The sequence below is a fragment of the Macrosteles quadrilineatus genome, unplaced genomic scaffold, assembly GCF_028750875.1.
Source record: "Macrosteles quadrilineatus isolate MER2022 unplaced genomic scaffold, UCM_ALF_1.0 Scaffold_3__2_contigs__length_128488019, whole genome shotgun sequence".
Classification (NCBI taxonomy): Eukaryota; Metazoa; Arthropoda; class Insecta; order Hemiptera; family Cicadellidae; genus Macrosteles; species Macrosteles quadrilineatus.
In genome coordinates, this window is record NW_026542596.1 from 36,235,449 (window position 1) to 36,256,247 (window position 20,799).

A 20,799-nucleotide genomic window follows, 5' to 3' on the forward strand; every position below is an offset into this window, starting at 1 on the left:
GTGAGTGTGGTTTAAATTGTTAAATGGATAACATTGATTCTTTTACAAGGTTTGAGTAGTAGTAGCAAATATTTGTCAACACAGTACAGTTATTGATAGATTTTTACATAGCATTTAGTAAAATAATGTGAAGTGTGTAGGTCACTAAATATAATGTAGACCTCAGTTATTCAACTATTTAGCACTTGACTAAGTTTGGGTAAATAATTTTCACAGTTAAATTTTTAATGTAGAGACAGAATCAAGGAAAGGTAAGAAACATGTTGAGTATGATTTTGGACAGTGAAAGAAATATTTGTTACATAAAGTAGAACGCTTTTTATAACATTATTGCAATACAAAGTGATGACAAAAACCAAGGAAATTTTACTTAATTTATACTTTGGTACTTAATAACCCTTAAAACTATTTATACCCTTCTTTCAGCATACCTTAGAAGAGGAAGGAGATTCCGTAGATTCCCTTGAAGGTGATAACAGCAAGGCAGATACAGCTGTCATGTTTCCTAAAAAAAATTTAAATTAGACCTAAGGTGTATTAATAAAATTAACAGACAACTTATACTTGAAATAAGTATATTTTTATTTTAAAAATCTATGCTTTAAAGTTACGTAGGTACTGTAAGACAACCAGTAGGAGGCTACCTGTTATGCATACTCAAGCCTAAATTTTATAGTTGCATAAAAATTTGTTTGCAAACTTATAGCCCTCCGAGTGTTAAGCGTCACGTAATCGACGCACAACACACCCGCCATCGCTTTTGCGACACACAAACATCGTTTCCGGCGAAGGCTCTGGGACTGACTGAATCAGATTGAACTGGATCGAGGTTGGTATCATTGTTTTCAGCAGATTCTAAACTTTCTCCTGATGTCTGTTTCTAGAGGCTTTTCATTTTAGTTCCGAAAATATTGTAGCAGACAGATGACGTGCGTATTTGTAAACAACTTGGTTAACCTCGCACCGATGACTGATGTGTTTTATTACGTTTATCATTGTTTTTAGTGTTAAAAATAAAAAGTAGTGATATACGTGGTGCATTATAAGAAGATTTAAGTGATTTTGAAGGGCTGGTTGATGATCCTGAAGAAGTAGGTAGTGATATTGATGTATATTATCCGCCAGATTCCTAGCTATGGTTAGGCTATGCATTCTTAGCTAACGCTAAATGTACAAAATCTGTTTTTCACCCATAACTTATTTATTTGCAAACCTACTTCCTTACCATTAACTATGTCAGCAACAAAAAAATAAGGTAGTCCAATAGTCAATGCTATAACCAATCAGCTACCTATAAAAATTGTTTTAGCAAGGATGAACCAATTTTACATTAGCAGACTCTAGTAGGCTACATAAAACTGACCAGCAGATATACAGTCGCCCTGTCTGTTGCGCAGGTATCCCACGTCACAAACACACTCGGTTGTCGCCACACTGCAGTGCTCGTGTTCCGGACAATCCATCACACACACTTTGTCTGCGTTGACGTTGCTCTCGGCCATATCTAAGTCTTGTAGATTGGTGCCGAACCACAACTTGTCTCTACAAAAACCACATATTAAAAGTAATACATGTATTGAGTATTGTTAGACAAAAGGTGTTTGTGAAAAAGTATATTCACTTCTGTAGGAATTTAAAGTCTCCATTCCCTCTCAAAAATCTCACAGAAAAATTAAATGTGGGAAAAAACGCTAAATTTTAAAATCATTAAAAAAATATTATAGTTACCTACAGAGTAACTTGTTTAACCAATTCTAAGGTTATCGTAAATATTTACACATACGAGGTGAGTAGTATTGTGTATTGTACATCGGGTTGATCGGACAACCCCACAACAAACACGCAGCAGAGTCCCCATATAAATATTTTTGTCCATATAGACTATGGTGTTAGTGACAAGAAGATAAACGAAGAAAACCCCTGAATATACCACAAAAGCTGGCAATTAAATGTATCTAGGGTGACACACACATATTACCTACTCAACAACACAGGCAACAAAAACAAAGGTAGGCCTAATCTATATATATAAAATCCAATGTATGTTTGTTTGTTTGTCCTTTATGGACTTCGAAACCGCTCGACAGATTGTAATGAAACTTCGAGGCATTATTTAGCATTATTCAAGGATGGTTTGTGTGAAGTTTGGTGCAGATCCGTCAAAAGGGCTCCGCCCTAGTGGCTCAGGAGTTTCCCATGTTAACCTTATGAGTTAACTCATATTTAAATGGAATTAAAGAATCTTAACAGCTGGTTCAACTAAGCAATTTTATTCTGTGATGTTCAATAGCATTAAAAAGTTAATAAGTTTACCAACAGGGTGCAGCACGATTATTTTTTTTTAACTTATGACAACAGCTAATTTGCAACCAAAAGGTGAGTGAGCGTAGCGAACGAACTTCAACCTGGAGGCGAATTAGCGTAGCGAACGAGCTAACCTGAAGGCAAGTGAGCGCAGCGAACGAGCTCCAACCTAAAGGTGAGTGAGCGTAGCGAACGAACTTCAACCAGGATCTTGAAAATGTACAAGCATTTGACATAAAACCACATTAGGACAGGACGACGTCTGTCGGGCCAGCTAGTCTATATATATAAAATCCAATGTATGTTTGTTTGTTTGTCCTTTATGGACTCCGAAACCGCTGGACAGATTGTAATGAAACTTCGAGGCATTATTTAGCATTATTCAAGGATGGTTTGTGTGAAGTTTGGTGCAGATCCATCAAAAGGGCTCCGCCCCAGTGGCTCTGGAGTTTCCCATGTTAACATTATGAGTACCGGTACTCATATTTAAATGGAATTAAAGAATCTTAACAGCTGGTTCAACTAAACAAGTTGATTCTGTGATGTTCAAGAGCATTAAAAAGTTAATAGGTTTACCAACAGTGTGACACATAGCGGCACGCTATATTTCTTATAGTGTCAGCGCTTCGTGTGGCAGGGCTGCATGGCGAACTCGTCAGCCCACCGCGAGCAAGCGAACGGCTTCCCCCACCGACCTTTCCCAACCTTCTTCCCACTTCACCGCCAACGACTATCAAGAATTCCCACAGAAGAGCTGCTCGCCCTGAAAAATCTATTAAATGGCTAAGTTACTAGAATAATTATTAATTATATACTAGGTTAATATGTCAGGCTAGTTAGCAACAAGGGGGGAGACCTACAAGGGTCGTCCGACATTAGAAATGTAGGAATTAGGAAATTTACTGGTCGAGCCCTTCAGGCTCGGACCATTTTCAACATGATTAGGACAACACGTTTTCCCCAGAAGTTTCCATAGTTCTTTTCAATAATTGTTAGGCATTTCCTATTTAAGTAGTTCAATCACCAGTCTATCATTTCATTATCAGTCATTTCCTAGGTCACAAGTTTTGGAAGGATAGTTTTTAATAAATTAGTTGTATTAGCATAAATCAAAGCTGGCTATGCAAGCTTCCGGTCTGGGTAAAAGATCTCCGTCCTCTGGTCCTTAACACGTCTTTCATTAATTAATTTGGTAGCAGAATCAGCACGCTTAATTTAGTTTTACACCTCCAATCAATCACTATTAATCAGTTACCCCCCAACGGCTACAACAGGACGCAGCACTATTATTATTTTTTTAATTTATGACAACAGCTTATTTGCAACCAAAAGGTGAGTGAGCGTAGCGAACAAACTTCAACCTGCAGGCGAGTTAACGTAGCCAAAGAGCTAACCTGAAGGCAAGTGAGCGCAGCGAACAAGCTCCAACCTTGGTGAGTGAGCGTAGTGAACAACCAGGACGTGATTGAGCCATGCGAACGAGCTCATCTTGAAAATGAACGAGCATTTGACATAAAACCACATTAGGACAGGACGACGTCTGTCGGGCCAGCTAGTCCTATATATTAGGCAAGTATGTTTCATAAAAAAGTTTGTTTCAGCTCAAGTCCATTGCAGGGAAAATCTACACATAGCCTACTTTTAGAAAGATATTTTCCTGTAGATGTGCAGAATCCCTTTATAAATTCAAATAGCGCTAGGCTAAAAAATAAACATAAAACATGAATAAAAAATTTATAAAAAATTAACATGGGCCTCATGGGTTGCCCATGCTGGTGACAAAATAACAACGAAATATGAACGGAAAATAAAAACAATAAAAATATTAGATACGTCATTATAAAAGTGTTTAATCATAGCCAACTTAAAGATACTAAAAACACTCGTTTAAAAGGATTAAAATTAAATAAAATGAAAAGAAAAATGCCTTTATTAAAGACGCGAAGTTAGGACTTGTAAGTCCTCTCTACCACTTAACCTCTGAAACATAAATAAATAAATAAAACTTATTCACTTATATAAGTAAATTTAAATAATCTAAAGTAATACATTAAATGAGTAAACATGAAGAAATTAAGCTTAGTAATCCTAAAACAATCCCATTCACACAAGCCGCCAACAACCCCTCACACCAGCGCCAGAGACTCACTCACACCTGCTGCTCAATATAATAGATTTAATCTCTGCCCCAAACCTCGCACGGTTTCCTATGGATTTGATATGGTCAGGAAGAGCCACATTCGAATTGCAGATACCAAGAAGGATTTGTTAAAAACTTTTGACCGGTGAATTGGTGTAGACAAAAGGTGAGAGCCTCTACGAGTGGCACGGGTGCTGATGTCAGAAATAAAATGGAAGTTGTCTGATAAATAATTGTGAATTTTACTAGGCCTATTGATAATGGAGTGTAGAAGACGGAGGGTGTGAAATTCCAGAAGTTCATTTAACTTCATCAATGAAAGCAGGTTGAAATAGGGAGTTACATGGTCATATCGCCTAAGGCCAAACATGAATCTGATAGAGGAATTCTGCGCTCGCTGAAGTCTACTAGAAACTTCATTAGTCATGTCATTGATCACCACATCACAGTAGTTGAAATGAGTCAAGATGAGAGTTTTTACTAACATGATTTTCAAGTTCAGTGGAACTGCAAAACGTTTGATGGTGTGAATAGCTCCAAAGACCCTGTTACAAGTGGAGTTAAGATAACTATGTAGCTACCGGTATTCTTTCTGTTTGCTTTTGTTTTTCTATTCTTTCTTAGGTTTCGCTTCATCCAAAAATTGTACAATTCACCATAGTTTCTTATCACCCAAATGAAATCAGTACTCAGTATGTAACATAGCGCGCAGCGACAGCAGACAGAGATGTGTAAAACGGAGCAGACAAATGTTAGCGCAAGCGATGACATCACCTTTCCATTTCATTTGATGAAGGAACAGATTTTTCAAAAACAATAATGGGTGGGGGGGGGGGGGTTGTTATATCGAGGTAAAGACGATGACAATTTGTTAAGTAGAGTTTAAATTCGATATGTAGAGGTTCTGACAATGATAAATTCGTTATATTGAGGTGTCTTATTTTAGCCGGAATCACAAAAATGTCGTTAAATCAAGGTTGTTGTTATGGTTTATACGTTATATAGAGGTAAAATATACATGGTGTCTTGTGGAGAGTTCAAGGGGATTAAAAAAAATTTGTTATATCAAGGAATTCGTTATATCGAGGTTCGTTATATCAAGTTTAAACTGTACATGTATATGAATTTGAACGGATGGCGATTTTGGCCTCTGGGGACCTCAAAACAAAAAAGTAGGCCTAAATCGGTCCTGGGTCCAGGTCTTACCATGAAACCTACAGTAACTTAATAGCTTATTCCCTATATGGGAAATTTGCTAAAAACACCCTATTATTGATCATCTTCTAAAATCAGCTGTCATTGCAAAATTTATGGAAATATGGCTAATTTTAGAGTGTCAAAGGGAAACTGTTAGCCGGGGCTACAATTCAACATTTTATATGCTTTCTTTTTTTGCCAATTTCTGCCAACTCTGATGAACGTGGTATGACTTGAAACAGCATTTTAAAAAAAGACCATTAGCCTCTTAGACCAATTTTGGATTATTGAAAGTGCTGGACCATCGGAGGTCAAATTAATACGCTTTTATTCACACTGTTAATATATTACTCACCTGTTATAATCAACAGGAGCCATAACATCGGTGATGTCCCCCCAACTTCCACCTATGACAGGACGGACTAAGACCATCCGGACGTTGTTGCCAAACTGGGAACCTTCTCTATACACTGGCTCACATAGAGAGTCGCTCTCACACTCAATCTGGCAAAACAACGATACAATTTAATGAGAGAACCGGGGTATCATTAAAATTCCATTATATATAGGCTGGGGAGCGAGCTGGTCTAGTGGTTAGAGCGCGGGACTCCGGTTCCAGGGGTCCCGGGTTCAAATCCTGCCAAATCACCAATGGATTTTATCTAAGTGATAATACCGCAACCCCTTCTAGGTCTAGCCTGAAGTAACTTAATGTGAAAAACAATTCCGGGCTCGTGCCTAGCGTCCTAGGACAAAAAAAACTATATGTAGGCTACATAGGCCTAGAGGTTTTTATAAAGTTAAGCAAGGTAACAAGACTATTTGTCCAAGAAGGCTCAGAGAAATTTCCTTAGTGTGGTGTCATTTGATGTTTAACCATATGTTTCATGTTTAAAAGATCAGATGAACTGATTATTTATTATTATTACATTTTGTTTCTAGATGAGTTGTTGAAATGATTAGATAAAATACTGTTCCTAATTTGTTCAATGATTTCAATTTCCACTACAGGACACTCTTTGCCATATTTCATAACTAGAATTTCACCTAGAAAAAAATTTGAAGTTTCATTTTCCTTGTCCTTAACTTCCCGTATTGTTTTCTGTCCTTGTTTTGTACAACACCTAACAAAATGTCCCTTGACACCACAACTAAGACTCTAAACTTCATACACCGGGCACTCCCTATACTTATGAAATAGGCAACATTTATTACAACTTGTTTCTGAAAGAGTCTACTTTATTGCTAACGGCTCCTACTTCCTCTTGGCTAATTGCAATTGATATGTCGCTACCGGAGCTCTATCTCTTACTACATTTTCCAGAAGTTTGAATGATGTTGAAACTTGCTATGCACAAATAGAAAAGGAAGCATTTTTGTGACTTGGGCATGTGACGAGTTTTCAATGTATGTGTTGGGAAATCAATTCCAAGAGCACATAGACCACAAACCATTAGTAGAAATTCTAGGGTCAAAGCCTATTTCAGAGCTTTTGTCTAGACTTCAAAGATTTAGAATGAGACTTTTAGTGTTCGATTATAAGGCAACTTATCTAACTGGGAAAGAAAACTTCACGGCAGATTGTTTGTCTCGAAGCCCTTGAAACCTCAAAGAAGACTTTTTCAAAGACAAAATCTATGAACTGACAGTAGACGATACGCTATTCATCAGGAGCATTGTAGAAACTTTCCCGTGTTCAGATAAACGTCTAGAAGAAATTAAACAAGCTCAAGGTATGATCCCGAGAGCCGTGAAATCTTATCGTCGATTTTGGAGAATAAATGGTGTAAGAACTCAATATTTTGGAAATATAAAGATGAACTTGTTTTGGAAGATGGCTTGATAGTAAAAGGAACACAAATTTTCATACCTAGAAGTTTACGGAAAGAAATTTTTTTTTATTCACAAAGGACATTTAAGTATAGTGAAATGTCGTTCAAGAGCAAAAGAATCAGTCTGGTGGCCAGGTTGTTCGAGAGATGTGAAGTCTGAAGTAGAAAACTGTGTATTGAACAAAGTCAAGTGAACAAAGAGCCTTTGATGCCCACAGAACTTCTAAAAGGTCCTTGGATTTATCTTTCCGCAGATCTATTGTGTACCGTAATAGAAAGTGGTAGGCCTACTTGGTAGTTCAAACCTATTTTCAAGATTTCACATCACAAGAGTTCAAGGATTTTGCAAAAGAGTATGTGTTTGAAGCAAAGACCACTAGTCCGTACTTTCCTCAGGCAAACGGAGGTGCTGAGGTTGCAGTGTCAATAGCCAAAAGAATATTGTTGAAAAATAAAGATCCAAATATAGGGTTAGCCTATTAGTTTTTACCTGAAAACAAAGCTAGAATCGGGACTGTCTCCAGCAGAGTTGCTTTCTGGGAGAAAATTGAGTTCAAATCATCCATCATTGAAAGATTTTGAAAAATTCAACAGGCCCCTAACTAATGATTTGGTTGGGTTTTGACAAAACAACAACACATAAAAGAGAGAATGAAGAGGAATTTTGACAGCAGGAGATGTGGAGATGGCAAGTGAACTAAAACCTCTGGAAAAAGAAGATAAGGTCTGGATTAGAGACCTGAAAAATAAAGAAAACTGAACAACAGATTTCATATTTCCTTTTTTTAACGGTGAAATCTCATCAAAATTATACATTTATCCCCATAGGATCATATTGGGTACGGTAACACTAAATAATGGGAGATGGCTTAGAAGAAATTGATGGCATCTAACACTATTGCCATTAGAAGAAAGTGTATATACCGAACAGCCTAACAATCCCTCCTCTACCTGATCAACTAAACCACGACACTTCTCAAAGAAGTCAGAGACTCCTAAGAAGACCAAAACAAAGCGATTAAAAGAATATGCATGTACAAAGAGAGATGTGGTGATATTAACTAACCATATGTTTAATGTTTAAAAGATCAGATGAATTGAATATTTTTTATTATTATTACCTACATTTTGTTTTTAGATGAGTTGTTGAAATTATTAGATAAAATACTGTTCCTAATTTGTTCATTTTGGTTAGGCTACCTAAATAAAATATCTAGGCTAGTTTCTTCACACTAAGCATAAATATTTTCTGCCAATAAATAACAAATGTAGTTAGCTAGGGTAGTTAGCTACACAGATCCACAAATCTCATAAACCATAATTTACGATAAGCCTATCTCAAAGTCTTAAACTGCTATTAAAAAATAACACTTAGATTTGAAACAGTCTGTGGCTGTAGTAAAAGCATGTGACGTCTGACCTGATGATGCGGGTTTAAAATCGAAAAATCATCAGTGGCAGGATGCTATGTAATAATGCTATGACCCGAGGAGCAGAACTTTCTATGCTGTGTGTATGCATAAAAAAACCAATATAGACCTAGGTCTTTGGGACCATCTGAACTGAATCTCTTTGTCAACTAAAATAATACAGGTAGCCTATTACATTTGTGATAAAAATTTGATTGATTAAGTTTAAACAATCATCTTACTTGGAAACAAGTTTGCTTGAACATAAAGACAATGTTGCAGGATGGCTGTTCACAACACAGGGCCACACAACTTGATATAGTCACTGCCTCAGGACTCTTCTTGTAGACGCCAGCTGACTCGTTGCCACGCGGCGCGTAGCCTACGAGGACCTTGGGCAGCATCTGAGGACATTCTCGCCACTGTGGTGAGTCTAGGTCGAGCTGGGAGACGACAGAGAATAGTAAGTTCCACCCCAGCAACCACTGAAGCTGCTCACTACCTCTCATCTTCTGGAACAGTAATTATCGTAAACTTAGGGAGGCTGAGATTAGCTGGTGTTGAATATATTTTGTAGGTTAACTAGGCCTATCTGTTTGTTTCCTTACTTTTCCTTCAGAGCCAAAGGTAGGCCTAAGTTACATGGCCATCTGCCTACAAATGTAAAAATCTATGTATTTAGGCCTTACTTAAAAGCCTTTATGGCCATGCAGTTATTAAGTAAGGAATGCTCAATGAGTTAGGCTAATGCTAACTATAGCCAGGTAAGTTAGATACTCCATAGGGTATCCCATGCATAAAAGCATTGACTATGACAACACTAGTCGACTATACACACTAGTGTTGTATAGTCAATGATACAAGCCCTCTAAACTAAAATACAAAGCTTAATCACTATAGAGAAGACTGGATATATGTATATATTTTAACTTAATTTTATCAGAGTGGTTACTCAGTAGGCCTACTCATAAAGCTATAACATATAAACATGTTAGAAAGCCATCTACAGTAGTCTAGACATCATACTAAATTTCAAGAAGTCCTCTTGAGGAATAATAATAGAGGAATCTGAAGAATTACAGGTTGCCTTATTTAACTTTAGATAAAGTTCTAATAAAATACAAAGGCAGTGTTTCCATCAGCAAGAAAAAAATATCCCTGGGCCAACGTCAAAAAATCCCTAGTTATCCCTAGTCCGTGTTATAATAATCCCTCCAATTATCCCTCTTCATCAAATCTAGATAACAACTTATTATTTTTGCAGCAATACCAATGGATATCATGTATAGCCACCTAAAATATGGTAACTGGTGGTATTTTTCTTCAATATCCCATATTATTTATAAAGTAATACTATATAAATAGTTATTTGTGTAACTAGTGGTGAAAGTGGCACTTTGCTGCACACGAGAGCAATGTTTACGCATGAGCCGTAGGCGAGTGCGGAATGATCTCGAGTGCAGCAAAGGCCTTTTTCACTCGTGTTACACATTATATTTTTCCTACAGTCACTATAAAACATAAATAATTAGTCTTTCAAACACTATACAACACGTTTTTAGGTTCAGCTAGCAACACAATTACACAAATGGTGCCCTGGAGAAAGTAGTACCCGTGGTCCGTATCACTCCGCTATTTTTCCTCGGCAAGAAATGTGCTCCGTCTTTTGAGAATATAGTTCCGTATGTTTTTGTAATTTGAAGTGGTTTCCGCGCCTAAAAAAAATGCTTTAAAGGTATTTTCTTGTTTATTAAGACCGTAGGAATGTTTTAAAAACGTTTAAAAGAAAAGTCCAGAAAGTTCAGAAATACCAAAACTATAAACACGAAATGACAGGTTAAATCGTAGTTATAATAGTCAATCAGCTGTTCATAGTATTATTATCTTTAAGTGTTGCCAACCTATTTCCAAGCGTACACGGATTACGTGCATAATAAAACCACGCTGTTTTGTGTTGTTTGGTTGGAATCCTGATGTGCGGCAAAGTATAAACCGTGCGGCAAAGTATAAACCGTACGGCAAAGTATAAATATGCAGCAATTAGCAGCTTTCTGTACTATAAACAGTACAGGGAAGCCAACTTTGTCGGGTGACTGTAGGAAAAAACATTTTTGCACCATTAAAACCACGGCCATCTTTAACTCCAGGCAGGCCGCGGCCTGGTATAGTTGGCAACGTTGCAAGTACCGTAGTATTGTTTAGCGCCAGACGCCCTATAAGTTAACATGGAAATAAAACATAATGTAAGTTACAATCGAAAACCAAAATAATAAATTGAAAATCTATTTCCATACATTCAATGTGGAGTCAATATTGTCATAGCCCAGTAACCAAGCTTTCGTATTTATTATAAAAAAAAAATGCATAAATATCATTAGCTTAGCGTTCTCCAAACAAACACCTTTCACAACACTATAGGCCTACTTGCAACGTTGCCACTTCGAAGGCCGCGGCCTCCGGTCTGGAATTACAGGTAGCCGTGATTAAAAACTGCATATGTGGTACAAAACAAGATAAATTAACTAAAAAAATTAAACAAATAGTTATTTTTAAAATTTTATAAACTAATAATTTTCATTTACAAGTAATTACAATTGTTTCAAAAATGTTACTCAAGTGTCCAAATTTCAAAAATATAGTCTTTTTCAAACATGGCCACCATGCCTTGGGGAAAAGGTTACACCAAGTTACTTTAACCAAAAAACATCATATAGAAATCACCGGCAAACAAAATCAAAACGAAAACAAACATTCGACATTTTTGACACAGGGCACAGGGCTACTAAGAAACAAATACAGTAATCTAGATCCGCCATTACATTCCACCGACCGACTTGTCCTTCGCTTGTTTCGTGCAGTGTTGGCTGTTACTCTTCCCCTTGTCTGTTCCGACTTTGAAACACTACGTCACTACCACTACTTACAACCATGATAAAACATTACTCCTTGAGGAGTATCTTCTAAACTTACAATCGATTTGTTACCAAAATCTGGAGAAAAAGTAGTATAATCAACGCGTTACGGTGTCAAAACCTTGCAAAATTAGCCAAAATAGGTCCTTGACGTTGTTGAAATACAGCCAAAATGTATTATTTTATCAATATTTCAATTTATAAAGTCAAAGGCCTGAAATCCCTAGAAAATCTAAAAAATCCTTCAATTTCGCTGATTATCCCTAGTTATCCCTCAATCCCTTTTCAATCCCTCGAAGGCCCTAAATATCCCTAGAAAGGGATTTTTATCCCTCAAATGGAAACACTGTACAAAGGGTTCGTTTAGTAACAACTGCAAGTAATCTAGGCTACCTGCTTACACAGCAAAAAGTGGAATTTGGTAACATGGGCACAATTTAATATGCTAAACCGATTATAAATGCGATCTTCAATAAAACGTTACGATGCTCATATAATTATATTACATTTCGGGTCAGAAAACAAAATCTAAAATGTTATATTTTGGATAAATTGTGAAACACTTACAATATTGACATCAACCCATCTGTCAAATCTCAAATGCCAAACGCCAACCAAACCACACAAACACGGGCTCAAAACAAAATTCAAGCAAGGCAGAGGATACGCGTCCGGTAACCGGACGTGGATTAGACGTCCGGCAATTACTGTCATAACCTAACCTAACCAACCAAACTTGCTGATAGTGAAAAAATCGAATTAAGGTGAAATTCTTTCTCTATAAAAAAAATTATAAATGCCAAAAATTCTAATAAAAGATGTACAGTTAAGAATAAATGGTATTCAATGCAAACTCTTCGACAAAAAGTTAAAGTCATAATGGGATTCGAACCCTGGACCTCTTGCGTATCAGCCGAGCACCTTATCCACTACACCACGACCACCGATGGCTGAGCATTGTATTGTTGTGGTAAAGGCGTTCCAGGCTCCCGCAACCCCATGACGTCATTGCCGTACGCCTTATCCACGTCCGGTTACCGGACGCGTATCCTCTATGTTCAAGGCAAATCCTTGCGAATGCGAAATAGCAGCCGACAAGAAAGAGCCTAGAAACATTTTTTTTTATTTGAAAGGAGGACAATAAGGGATTTTTAGTTTCCAACTAATTGTTATACCAAAGGTTATTGTAGTTTCCAACTAATTGTTATACTATTGAATTACTTCATGCAAATTCTTAACTAAGTTACATAATTATTTCCTTTTCATCACCTAACTTGTATGGCACACGAAACATGAAATCTTTGTCATTAATTAAGGATACTTTCAACTAGATAGGCTGATAGGCAGTTGGCACTCATGGTGAGATCTAAGCTTGGGACCGATTTACTTTTTCGTTTGATGTTTCCACCGTCCGTTCAAAATCACTTATATAATGACGTGTGTGTGTCTTTGATCACTTTGATTTTTAATGAAATTGGTACAATATCGTGAAAGCCTATTTCGAACCAGCATGATCGGACAATGGGAACGGGGGTTTTATGGGGTAAAAATTATGGTTTTCTCATTTTTAACCTTTGAAACATATTAATTTGCAATTTATTCCCAAACCATTTTGTACAGCTTAATAAACGAAATTTAGTTAGTACACTAAAGCGTTGTCTACCCCTAACAATACGGGGAAAGTTAAAGGGTAAGGTGTGTGTGAGTGTGTGTCTGGATTTGTACAGAGCTAGGGACTACACCTGTTGTCCGATTTCGATGAAATTTGGTATGTAGGTTCTAATCCATGGTCACCAGGCGCCAGGCGTTTTTTTCATTTTTTTGAAATTTAGATTTTTAATGGGGATTTTCCCATAAAAACCAATAAAAAACCTGAAAAATCTAATTTTCTCAAAAATGGCCCGAACGAATGTTATAAAAATTTAGTATGTTGTAGCCCTTTAAATTCCGAAAAAAATGGTACAACTCCCATTTCTGTAAAAATTACGGTTCAAAAGTTATTGTAAATTATGTTATTTTCCCATAAAAAAACCCATAAAAGACGAAAAATAGTATTTTAGAACAAAAACTGGCTTTGGTTTTAACTTAGTATGTTATGTCCTTAAAACATGAATGATTTTTTTAATTTTGTTGAAATTTGGATTTTAATGGGAATTTTCCCATAAAACACCATAAAATAACGGAAAAATCAGATTTTTTTTAAATGGCCCGAACGATTTTGATAAAAGTCTAGTATGTTATAGCCCTTTACATTCTGAACATAATGGTACAACTCCCATGTCTGTAAATATTACGGTTCAAAAAAGTTATTGTAAATTATGTTATTTTCCCATAAAAACCCCATAAAATGACCGAAAAAAATTGGATTTTTGGAGAAAAGCTGATCAAAATTAATATGTTATGGTCCTTATAATTCTAAAAATAGTAGAACACTCCATTGCTGTAACAATTGCGGTGTTCAAAAGTTATTGCAACTTATGTAGTTTTTAACTATAAAACAACATATTTTTTACTCTCGCCGCTTATACCTATGATAAAGATTGTTGACGAGCTTATGGAAGAAAGTATGTGTCAGATTGCTGACACCGTTTATTTTAAGTATATGAAAGCTGTGTTGCTGGGTTATGAAAATATTGACTCCACTTTAAAAGTACAAACATTGATTTTCAATTTAAATATTGTTTTGGTTTTCTATTCTATATATTTTATTTCAATCTTTCAATAAATTTATGTTTATTAATTTTAATGAATAATACACGAAATATTGAGCTGGTGTCACCTATCTGCCAATCTTATGGGACGTCTCTCGCGCTACACAACACCACTTGCGACGTTGCCAATTCTACCAGGCCGCGGCCTGTAAAGGTGGCCGTGGTCCAAGTAAATTTTTTGCGAAATAAAATATAACTAGTGTACATGTTGCTCGAATTCGAGCAATTGAAAGTATTACAGGTGCCATTTCAAAACGGATAACAGTCATATTTACAATGAGTTTAAAAGAGTCAACTCAAAGATTACCGGTGTGTAACTCAGACCATGTTTATCTTAGTTATTGATAAACCTAAAGCAATCTGGCCGGTTTTCTCCTTCTCAAAATGCCTCGCTGTACAGGCAACACAGGTTATTGATAGAGGGCCAATGGCCAATTGACAACGAAAAGTCGTTTTGGGGTAGTTTAGGGCGCATTTGTAACCTAATAGTTGAGATTGTCCAGCGTCAGGTGCTGACTGTGATGAGTTAAGCCTACGCGCCACTGTTCTGTAGCTGTGGTCGTTATCACCATTACGCCCCCTGTCTATGTTTCGTTTTCGTCACGTCGGAGGCATTTAAAAGAAATAAACAACAAATAAACAAATTATTGCTACACAAAACAACGATAAATGCACAAATTTAAGTTACCATCATGCTAACCCGATCCGTCATAGCAACACAAAACAACGATAAATACACAAATTTAAGATACTCCCAAGTAGCATGCAACTCCTTTTAAAATTATTTTATTTATATTAAAACATTTTAAAAATAAATTTTGTAAGGACAATTTGTGTAAAATATTTTAAAAATTGGGGTAAAATATTTTTAAAATAATTATCTTGTTTCAGGTTTAAAAGATTTTTAAAATAGGTCATGTTATTTTTAAAATATTTTTTAGTTCATATTTAAAATGGTTTAAAAAATATTTACCGGGGAACAAAAATATGTTAAAAATAGTTTTTAACATTTTTGATTTTTTTATCTAATATATAAAATTCTCGTGTCACAGTGTTTGTCTGCAAACTCCTCCGGAACGACTTCACCGATCGTTAAGAGATTTGGTGTGTAAATTCTGTAGGTATGCGAATCGGACGTAAACTATTTCCCGTTTCGAAATTCTTAAAAGGGCTCCGCCCCAGTGGCTCTGGAGTTTCCCATGTTAACCTTATGAGAAATAGAATTAATGAATCTTAACAGCTGTTTCAATTAAACAAGTTGGTTCTGTTCTATGATGTTCAATAGCATTAAAGTTACAAGGATTACCAACAGGGTGCAGCACTATTATTTCTTTTACATTTATGACAACAGCTAATTTGCAACCAAAAGGTGAGTGAGCGCAGCGAACGAACTTCAACCTGGAGGCGAGTTAGCGTAGCGAACGAGCTAACCTGAAGGCAAGTGAGCGCAGCGAACGAGCTCCAACCTAAAGGTGAGTGAGCGTAGCGAACGAGCTCCAACCCAAAGGTGAGTGAGCGTAGCGAACGAACTTCAACCAGGACGTGATTGAGCGATGCGAACGAGAGAGGCGAGTGAGCGTAGCGAACGAGCTAACCTGAAGGCAAGTGAGCGCAGCGAACGAGCTCCAACCTAAAGGTGAGTGAGCGTAGCGAACGAGCTCCAACCCAAAGGTGAGTGAGCGTAGCGAACGAACTGCAACCAGGACGTGATTGAGCGATGCGAACGAGATCATCTTGAAAATTAAACGTAACGGTACTTTCTTTCCATCGGTCTGTCTTAGGGGAAACATATAACTTAGGCGATACGAAGTTCGCCGGGTCAGCTAGTATTATATAAAATATTTTACCTTTTCTGTTAAAAACTTTTTAATAAAGTTTTTAGCACTAAATATTTTTATGTTTGAACATTTTTTTAAACAAGTTTTCATATGATTTTTCGTTTTATTAATTATTCCAATATTTTCAGAAATAATTTATACCATAAAGGCTAGTATACACAAAAAATGTTTTTATCCTCCATCAGCACATGAGGTATGATACATACTTTTGAAGTCAATAATGGTAAACGTAAAAAGTATATTTGGAAAAACTGTAATCGCAAATGTTGTTTTTTTAGGTCAACATAAAATACTGTCTTATTTTATAATACGTGATTGATTTAAACCTATTTTCGGGCCTATTTCTTGATAAATTTTAATGAATGCGTACACTGCATTCCACATACTTTTACCATACTAACACGATCCGTCTTGGGGGTTATGTTTACACAAACTCGAATACTAGATAAATGTACTTAATGCGTTTCATTGTTTCATTAAAATGAAAAATAAATAGCAATTAAATTGTACAGCTGATCAAAATTCAAACAATTATGTTCTTCATAAGGATAACATGGGAACTTTCAAAGCCACCGGGGCAGAGCCCAAGGGACTTTCAAAAAATGGAAGGCCAGTTTGCAAATCTACGCGACACGATCTTCCCAATGAGACGTCAATGGATAAAATCGGTTAAGAAATGGCGGAGGAGTTCAACCGACAAAGTTGTATGTAGCATATTAATTACATAGATTCCCTATGAATAATAAAAACATTGTTGTAGTGTCCTTGTTTGGAACAGATTTGTTTATTTTATACTAAGTAATCAACTTTTCTTTTATGAAAATGAAAACACACAGATTTTGACAATTTTAAGAAGATATTTTAGTGAAAATAATCAGGCAAATATATGGAAATTCGCTTAGTTTGCAGGTTTGCTGTGGCGGGTATTACTGGTCTTATGAACGCTCAACGTCTTCAATTGGGGTTTAAAAGGAATGTAGTAATAAGGAATTAAATAATTTTGCCTTAATAATTTGAACATCAGTTATCTACATCATTGTTGTGAATAAATTCCTTACAAAATGCTTTGTCTCAAACATCTGGCCTTATAGTCTCTGAATAGCTGTAATCAAGGGACAGCTGCTTAAACATAATAAGGAAACAAAGCACAATGTGTAGCAGCTCATATATAGATGAAGTAGAGCAATATCATTTTAATACTTTTTTGCTAAATGTGTGGAGACTTCAGACTTTAAAAAATCTTATTAATGTTAACATAAACTCTCTCCCTCTTCACAATTATTTTCTTATGGCATGGTCCAAGTGCCCAGAAGTGGGGCCAGGGCCAGAGATTGAACCCCCCCCCCCCAGTGTTTAAAAAATAAGAATTTTTAAATACATATGAATGAAATGTACTGAACTCATCCATATTTAAATCCTAAGTACCGTACTCATGAACTTTTGAGAAAACTACAAGTCACACCCAGATAAAAAACCATATACTTAAAATGTTCGTCATGACGAGAAACCTTGCTCAAAACTGGAAACTGTATACAATGTATTATGTCAATTAACTCCCCATCTGGCCTGAACTCCTCCAGTGTTTTGCATGATCTGTTATCTTTGGTACAGCAAACTAGAATGTTACATTTTTAATAGAGCAGCATTGTTATATTAAAATCCAACTAGAAATATCGTAGACATTATTAAATTACCACATTACAATGTTATATTATGATTCTCTTCTTTATACATACTCAGAACTTGATACATAATTTCAAAAATATTTTTTCATATGCTTTACCTATAGTATGTGGATCATACAACCTTCCTCTTTCTCATTTTGAATCTACATACCGGTACCTAAATAGTACGAAAGCTGCTGGAATTTAATTTACTAACAAAAGTGTTAACATTTGTATGTGTAAGCCTACTATATTTAACACATGAAAATATTACTATATTCCTCGTGATAATTACTGATTTAATCAGTAGTTAAATTGTTACTGGAACTAAATTGTTACTAAATTTTATTTCCATACCTTTAAAGAAAAGTTCTGATTTAAAAAAGGATACAGACTTACAGCAACAAAATAAACCCAATCTAATGGTTATCCAACCTATGATAATTACCTATCAATTAAAATCATACCTAGAATGAAGAGTATTGGTATTCCAGATTCCAGTCAAAATGTGATTTTCTTGCTCCTGCCCAGATAATAATTCAGCACTTCAATCAGAAGTCAACAAACTCTTGAACTCCACTGCACTATCTGCACCTGCTCTGTTATCATTTTAGGGGGGAGAGAGAGGGGGGAAGGACTAAACATAACCACACACTTGTAACACACATGCCTCTTACTATAATACAAAATGTATTTAAGACAAATTTTGACATTTAAAACTACAACCTGTCCATTTTTTTGTTTAATAAAAATTTATAAATAAAAAAAACTTTTAAAATATACCACGTTTGTAAACACACTAAAAAGAAGGAAATAGTTTATAAGTTTATGGAGGGAATAAATACTTGTAAGATTTAAAACGAAAAACGCAGGGGGCAAGCAATAGATAATTGACAAGTTTCTTCACCTATTGAATTACTAGTTATTTTTAACCTCAATTAGGAAATATAGAAGTAAATCATACAAACAGGATGTACTTTGTGAATTTGTTTGTTATCTATGACAACTATTATTATCTATTGCAAGTGTCCCACGGCTTTTGTTTTAAATCTTACAAGTATTCTCGTATTCTCTCCACATAATATTTATAAATTTGTTCTTCTTTTTAGGGCGTTTAAAAACGTGGTATTTTTTATTTATTAATTACAAGCTGTACCCGCGGGCCTTGCCCCGTTTAACTTCTTAATTTTCAAGATGAGCTCGTTCGCATGGCTCAATCACGTCCTGGTTGAAGTTCGTTCGCTACGCTCACTCACCTTTAGGTTGGAGCTCGTTCGCTGCGCTCACTTGCCTTCAGGTAAGCTCGTTCGCTACGCTAACTCGCCTTCAGGTTGAAGTTAGTTCGCTACGCTCACTCACCTTTTGGTTGCAAATTAGCTGTTGTCATAAATAAAAAAAAAAATAATAGTGCTGCACCCTGTTGGTAATCCTTGTAACTTTAATGCTATTGAACATCATAGAACAGAACCATCTTGTTTGATTGAAACAGCTGATAAGATTCATTAATTCCTTTTAAATATGAAAAATCATAAGGTTAACATGGGAAAATCCAGAGCCACTGGGGCGGAGTCCGATCAGAATAAAAACAACTTAGTTTTCCTATTTAATGCCTAAAGAATCGGTGTACCAAATTTCAGCCTCCTAGGTAAATGGGAAGTGGGGGAATTAGTGATGAGTGTGTCAGTGAGGGCTTTGCCTTTTATTGTAATTAAGATTTAAGCACCGTTATTTATTAATTATTTTCTACTTGTTAGTCTTTAATGAGTAAATATGATAAATCTATTATATGTGGTCTGTTAATGCATATAATCCAAAACCTTTTTATCTGTAATCAAAAAATTTTTAATTTTTACCGTCATCTTTACCATTTTAAAGTACAGTCTGTTTTTTTTAGAATCTCTCGGGAGCAGTACCTGTGCCTCTTAACCTCTGCTCTTTGAAAAAACTGTCAAATTACAGCTAAATTCAATTATTTATATATTTGACTATTTACATTTACATTCTTCCAAAACATTGAAACTTTGGAAGCTCATGGGGCGTAGCCAAGGGAAATATGAAAGTAAAATGATTTAAATTGCATTGTCATCCATTTGTGAGATATATTTCAAGTTTCAAGTCTCTAGCCAATCGGGAAGTTAGTTTAAAATCGATTGCAAAATTTGCACCGAACAGACAAGAAAGCGAGCTAATAAAAACTTGTTAACAAGATAGTTTTCAAAAAAGTTTTTGTATAGAAATATTGCTTCCACTTATTTGAAAAAGTAATGCTAGTGTTTTTTAACACAACCCAATTTAAAAGTACCTCGAGATGCTGTTAAAAAAAAAACAAGCTTTTGTTTTGGTATCTGTGTTTACTTTATTTCTGAGGTTTAGTGTTATTGAGGTTATTATATAGAGAAATAAACGGTATCAGCATTCTGACACATACTTTCTCCCATAAGTTTGTCAAAAACCTTTATCATATGTGAGTGGTGAGAGTAAATATACGAAAATGGGATTTGTACAATTTTAATAAGAATTTAAAGGACTATAACATGCTAAATTTTTATCAAAATCGTCTTGGCCATTTTTGGGAAAATCCGATTTTTCTGTTATTTTATGGGGGTTTTATGGGAAAATGACATAATTTACAATAACCGTAATTTTTACAGAAATGGGATTTGTACCATTTTGTTCAGAATATAAAGGACTATAACATACTAAATGTTTATCAAAATCGTTAGTGCCATTTTTGGGAAAATCATATTTTTCCGATATTTTATGGGGTTTTATGGGAAAATCCCCATTAAAAA

At 35.6% G+C, this 20,799-nt stretch overlaps 1 protein-coding gene across 1 annotated transcript in view; it reads right to left on the reverse strand.

The window, feature by feature from the left end:
• Window positions 1–12,420, reverse strand: part of LOC128991120 (dyslexia-associated protein KIAA0319-like) — a 45,113-nt gene extending 32,693 nt beyond the window's left edge. The window contains exons 1-5 of the mRNA XM_054413867.1: window positions 12,362–12,420; window positions 9,125–9,394; window positions 5,997–6,145; window positions 1,364–1,542; window positions 432–505 (exon numbers count right to left, since the gene is read on the reverse strand). Of these exons, the coding sequence (XP_054269842.1) occupies window positions 432–505; window positions 1,364–1,542; window positions 5,997–6,145; window positions 9,125–9,391 (669 nt within the window). The 5' untranslated portion in view covers window positions 9,392–9,394; window positions 12,362–12,420. The remainder of the gene's footprint in view (window positions 1–431; window positions 506–1,363; window positions 1,543–5,996; window positions 6,146–9,124; window positions 9,395–12,361) is intronic.
• Between the last annotated feature and the right edge of the window lie 8,379 nt (window positions 12,421–20,799).